Source organism: Cebus imitator, unplaced genomic scaffold (genome assembly GCF_001604975.1).
Source record: "Cebus imitator isolate Cc_AM_T3 unplaced genomic scaffold, Cebus_imitator-1.0 Scaffold190, whole genome shotgun sequence".
NCBI classification, from domain to species: Eukaryota; Metazoa; Chordata; class Mammalia; order Primates; family Cebidae; genus Cebus; species Cebus imitator.
Genome location: NW_016107505.1, coordinates 459607 through 465712, shown reverse-complemented (window position 1 = coordinate 465712; position 6106 = coordinate 459607). Strand labels below are relative to the sequence as shown.

The 6106-nt window shown below is 54.5% G+C and overlaps 1 protein-coding gene across 5 annotated transcripts in view; it reads left to right on the top strand.

The window, feature by feature from the left end:
* The first annotated feature begins 3882 nt into the window (after window positions 1-3882).
* TMEM150B (transmembrane protein 150B) overlaps window positions 3883-6106 on the top strand; it is a 12471-nt gene continuing 10247 nt past the window's right edge. The window contains exons 1-3 of one of the 5 annotated variants that reach the window (XM_017546555.2): window positions 4722-4774; window positions 5142-5191; window positions 5471-5546. In XM_017546555.2, coding sequence (XP_017402044.1) covers window positions 5479-5546 — 68 coding nt within the window. In that variant the 5' untranslated portion in view covers window positions 4722-4774; window positions 5142-5191; window positions 5471-5478. Of the gene's footprint in view, window positions 3939-4698; window positions 4775-4811; window positions 5192-5468; window positions 5547-6106 lie in introns of those variants that run through there. The other 4 variants (XM_037744997.1, XM_037744996.1, XM_017546556.2 and 1 more) reach the window with 4 other exon arrangements.

Genomic DNA, 6106 nt, shown 5'->3' with positions numbered 1-6106 from the left:
AAAAGAGGATATTGGAGCCACCTGTGGAGAGGTCCATGTGTTGAGGAACTGAAGCCTCAAGCCAGCAGCCAGAGAGGAGCCGAGGCCGCCTGCTAGCTCGTCAGCCATGTGCTCAGGCCACCCTGGCAATAATCTTCCCGTGGGCATCAAGTCTTCAGGAGGCTGTGCAGCCTGGTCCACGCCTTGACCGCCACCTTACAAGCAACCCGAAGCCAGAGTCCCTCAGCTAAGCAGCTCCTAAATTTGTGAACCGTGAAAACCAGGTGAAGTAAATGTGTATAGCTTTATGGAATTGCTGTGGTTAATTAGTACACACCTAGATTAAAATCTGACTTTCTTACAATGGCCTCCTCGCCCTGCCCAGTTTGTACCCTCGTTACTTCTCTCACCTTATCTGGAACTGTTCTCCCCACCGCTCAGCCTGCTAAGGGGGGTCCCATCCACCTCCTCACTGAAAGTTGCACTTTCTGCATTTCAAGGCCTCCGCTGTTCTCTCTGCATGGGAAGCTCTGTGCAAAGACATCTGCAGGGCTCATCTCTCACCTTCCTCAGGTCTCTGAGGAAATGTCACCTCCCCTGGGAGGTCTCACTTGACTGCTCTGACTAGAAGAGTCCACCCACTGCCAGCCAGTGCAGAGCCCCTTGTTCAACAGTTATTAAGGGCAGGGTGTGGAGGCTCATGCCTGTAATCCCAGCACTTTGGAAGGTCAAGGCAGGCAGATCACCTGAGGTCAGGAGTTCGAGACCAGACTGACCAATACAGTGAAACCCCACCTCTACTAACAATACAAAATTAGCCGGGCATGGTGGCACATGCCTATAATCCCAGCTACTTGGGAGGCTGAGGCAGGAGAATCTCTTGAACCCATAAGGCGAGGTTGCTGTAAGCTGAGATCGTGCCAGTGCACTCCAGTCTGGGTGACAAGAGCAAAACTCTGTCTCCAAAAAAAAAAAAAATTATTAAGAATTTCAGGCCAGGACGGTGACTCACGCCTGCAATCCTAGCACTTTGGGAGGCCAAGAGGCCTGGAGTTCGAGACCAGCCTGACCAACATGGTGAAACCCCATCTCTACTAAAGATACAAAAATTAGTCACGGTGGCACGTACATATAATTCCAGCTACTCTGGAGACTGAGGCAGGGGAATCGCTTGAACCTGGGAGGCAGAAGTTGCAGTGAGCCAAGATGGAGCCATTGCACCCCAGCCTGGATGACAGAGCCAGACTCCGGCTATTTTTTCTTTTTTTTCAGTAGAGGCAGTGTTTCACCATGTTGGCCAGGCGGGTCTCGAGCTCCTGACCTCAAGTGATCCATCCACATCGGACTCCTAAAGTGCTGGGATTACAGGCATGAGCCACTGCACCCAGCCTAATTTTTTAATTTTTAGAGACAAAATCTTGCTATGTTGCCAAAGCTGGTCTTGAACTCCTGGGCTTAAGCAATTTTCCGGCCTTCGCTTCCCAAAGTGCTGGGATTACAGGCATGAGCTACCACGCCCAACTCTATTTTTAAATTGAGGTAAAATTCACATAGATTCACTCTAGGGCCGGGCACAGTGGCTCACACCAGTAATCCCAGCACTTTGGAAGGTGGAGGTGAGCAGATCATCTGAGGTCAGGGGTTCGAGACCAGCCTGGCTAACACGGTAAAACCCTGTGTCTACTAAAAATGCAAAAATTAGCCGGGTGTGGTGGCACATGCCTGTAGTACCAGCTACTTGGGAGGCTGACGTGGGAGAATGGTTTGAATCCAGGAGGTGGAGGTTGCAGCTAGCCGAGATTGTGCCATTACACTTCAGCCTGAGCAACAAAAGTGACACTCCTTTTCAAAAAAAAAAAAAGATTCACTGTAACCATTTGAAAGTTCAATTCAGTGTCATTTAGCACATTCACAATGTTGTGCAATCATTGCCCCTATGCAGTTCCAAAACAGTTTCATAACCCATAAGGAAATTCCAATTAAGCAATCGTTTCTCATGCTCCCCTCCTTCCATCCCTTGCCACCTCTACTTGCCTGCGGTCTCCATGGGCTTGTGTGTGGGTGATCTTTACCCTACATCTCCCAGCCGACCTAACTGGGGTTCTCAAAACCACATATGGTCTGTGACTCTTGCTACCCTCCCCGTCTCTTTCCCTAGTGTCAGACCCACTCACGTCCCAGTCTGATGTCTCTTCCAGCCACTTCTTCTCTTTCTCCTCCTCTGTCCTTCACCAACCTCATTCCCACTCAATCTCTTGCCTTTCTCTCTCTCTCTCTCTCTCTCTCTCTCTCTCTCTCTCTTTCTGAGATGGAGTTTAGCTCTTGTTGTCTAGGCTGGAGTGCAATGGCACAATCTTGGCTCACTGCCACCTCCACTTCCTGGGTTCAAGTGATTCTCCTGCTTCAGCCTCCTGAGTAGCTGGGATTACAGGCGCCTTCCATTGCGACCGGTTAATTTTTGTATTTTTAGTAGAAATGGGGTTTCGCCATATGGGCCAGGCTAGTCTCAAACTCTTGACCTCAGGTGATCCACCCTCCTCAGCCTCCCAAGTGCTGGGATTACAGGTGTGAGTCACCATGCCTGGCCTATTTATTTATTTATTATTGTTATTGTTTTCTTTCTGAGACACAGTATCGCTCTGTAGCCCAGGCTGGAGTGCAATCTTGGCTCACTGCAACCTCCGCTTCCTGGGTTCAAGTGATTCTCCTGCCTCAGCCTCCCGAATAGTTGGAATTACAGGTGCCCACCACCATGCCCAGCTAATTTTTGTATTTTTAGTAGAGACAGGGTTTCTCCATGTTGGTCACGCTGGTCTTGAACTCCTGACCACAGGTAATCTGCCTGCCTCAGCCTCCCTGCATGAGCCGTCACACTTGGCTAATTTTTGCATTGTTAGTAGAGACGGGGTTTCACCATGTTGGCCAGGCTAGGCTCGAACTCCTGACCTCTGGTGATCTGCCCACTTTGGCCTCCCAAAGTGCTGGTATTACAGGCATGCGTCACCACGGCCAACTAATTTTTGCATTTTTTTTCTTTTTTTTTAAGCTGGAGTTTTGCTCTTGTTGCCCAGGCTGCAGTGCAATGGCGCGACCTCGGCTCACCGCCACCTCTGCTTCCTGGGTTCAAGCGATTCTCGTCTCAGCCTCCCAAGCAGCTGGGATTACAGGCATGTGCCACCAGGCCCGGCTAATTTTGTACTTTTAGTAGAGGTGGGGTTTCTCCATGTTGGTCTGGTTGGTCTCAAACTCCCGACCTCTGGTGATCTGCCCACCTTGGCCTCCCAAAGTGCTGGGATTACAGATATGCGCCACCACACCCGGCTAATTTTTGTGTTTTTAGTAGATATGGGGTTTCACCATGTTGGCCAGGCTAGTCTCGAACTCCTGACTTCTGGTGATCTGCCCACTTTGGCCTCCCAAAGTGCTGATATTACTGGCATGAGCGACTGCACCCTGCTGAGTCATACACCTTAAAATTGCTCATGTGATGTGGATTTTACGTCCATTAAAAGAAAAGAGGTGGGGTACTGAGGGAGGAGGTGGCTGGAACTTCTGTGTCTAGGGAAAGAGTTCTGGGGTCTGGACTTCTGCATCTTGGGGAAGGAGGAAGAAGTTGGAGCCTGGACTCCTGGGCCCCAAAGAGTGGAGAGAGGCTTAGAGCTGACTCCAGGGGAGGATAGGGTTGAGCGTCTGGATGTTGAATCCACATAGCTGGAGGAAGAAAATTAGGGTCCCCCAAAGCTGAAGTGCTGCCCGTTAGGTTCTTAGGAAACAGGGCATGGTAGTTTGGGGGTAGAGAGCCCACAGGAAGTGGCAGTCAGACGCAAGGACACAGGCAGTCCTCCAGACTGGACTTAGCCTCTGCAGCATGCCTGAGCTCCACCCCATAAATGCCAGCCCTTTTTCCCCAAGCTCACCCAGCCCCAGTCCCAGGACTGAGAACCCCAGGGAGCTTGGAGACCGGAGCATCCTGGGGAGGACCCGGAGGCTGGGAGAGAAGGGAGGGTCTGGGAGGGCAGGAGAAACTCCCCAAGCAGGAGAATCTGTGAAACAGGATTTAACACTGCAGGATGGGTGGGACATTGCCCCAAGTGGAGGACAGCTGGCCTGCCGGTTAGATCAGCCCCCACCTGTGACTTCTGCCTGAGAGCCAATGGGGGGCCGGAGGCCGGGGCCACAATCTCAGGCACCTGGGCCCTTCTGAGGGCTGGTTCTTCAGGTGTGAAGGTAGGAGAGAGACAGAGGGAGAGGAAAGAGGGAGGGGCCCAGCTTCAGCCCCTCTTGTTCCCCTGCAGAGCCCAGCATGGGACGCCGCCTGTCCCTGCCCCTACTTGGGGTCTGGACCTCGTGAGTGTCAGAGGCAGGGGCGACTCCCGAGTCTAAGGGATGAGGACTTAGAGGTCTGACCTTGGGTCTGAGGGAGGAGGGTCTGAGGGACTGGACTCCTGGGTCCTAAGAAGAAGGAGGAGGCCATGACCGAATATACTCAAGCACCAATCTGGGAAGAGGTCAGAAGCTGAAGGCGGCTACTGGGAGAGAGAAAGAAAGGGTCACGCAGCAGACGCAGTCTTTGTCTCGCTGGGGGGGTTTCGGATGCAGATGTCATCACCAAGAGCTCCCTTCCCACCCACGCTCAGCCTGCCTGGGGAACTCCAGCAGGGAAAGGGGAAGGGTGAGAGGAAGGAGAGCGGAGGGGAGGAGGCGGGGTCATCAGGGCTCTGTATCTCAGCCCAAAAACAGAAGCTGCTCCCAGAGCAGGCGGACCTGAGGACCTCACTCTTGGGTGCCCAAGTAGGTAAGCGCTGGGAGTTTGGACACCAGGAGGTACAGAAGAATATCTGCATTCTATGAGCAACTGGGGCCCTGGAATTCTGGGTCTTCCAGGCTGGAGGGAGCTGCAGGCTCTGATTTCTGGTTCCTGGGGAGGGAAGGGCTGAGACTTTGGACGTTGAACCCACAAAGCTGGAGGAAGGAGATTAGGGGCCCCTGAAGCTAAGGTGCAGCCTGCTACGTTCTGAGGAGACAGGATGTGGCGGTTTGGGTAAAGAGCCCTCCGGAAGTGGTGGACAGACACAAGGTCCCAGGCAGCACTCCAGCATGGACTTTGCCTCTGCCTCGGCCTGCCTGAGCCCCATCCTGAAATGCCAGCCATTCTTCCCCAGGCTCACCCAGCCCCAGTTCCAGGACTGAGAGCCCCAGGGAGCTTGGAGAGGTGAGCATCCCAGGGAGGCCCTGGAGGCTGTGAGGTGCAGGGAGAAATTCTCCAGGCAGGAGAATCTGTGAGACAGGATTGAACGCTGCAGGAAAGATAGGGATATGGCCAGGAGTGGATAGCTGGCCGATTAGATCAGAGCCTCATCACTTCCGCCTGAGAGCCAAAGGGAGCCCAGAGGCTGGGGCCACAATCTCATACACCTGGACCCTGCTGAGGGCTGGTTCTTCAGGTGTGAGAGAGACAAGCCCAGCCTCAGCCCCTGTCCTTCCCCTGCAGAGCCCAGCATGTGGGGCCACTTGTCCCTGATGCCTGCCTTCCTTGCTGTGTGGGCTATCTCCGGTGTCTGGATCGTGTGAGTGTCAGAGGCACCATGGATTCCTGGATCTGAGGGTGGAGGGGGCTGGGGCCTGGATTCCTGGGTCTGAGGGAGGAAGGGGGTGGGGGGCCTAAATTCCTCGGTCTGAGGGATGAGGGGCTGGGGGGTCTAGACTCCAGGGTTTGAGGGAGGAGGGACTGGGGGGTCTAGACTCCAGGGTTTGAGGGAGGAGGGACTGGGGTGTCTGGACTCCAGGGTCTGAGGGAGGAGGGACTGGGGTGTCTGGACTCCAGGGTCTGAGGGAGGAGGGGCTGCGGGGTCTGGACTCCAGGGTCTGAGGGAGGACGGGCTGGGGGGCCTGGACTCCTGGGTCTGAGGAAGGAGGGGCTGGGGTCTGGACTCCTGGGTCTGAGGGAGGAGGGGCTGGGGGCCTAAATTTGTGGGTCTGAGGGAGGAGGGGCTGGGGGCCTGGACTCCTGGGTCTGAGGAAGGAGGGGCTGGGGTCTGGACTCCTGGGTCGAGGGAGGAGGGGCTGGGGTCTGGACTCCTGGGTCCGAGGGAGGAGGGGCTGGGAGCCTGGACTCCTGGGTCTGAGG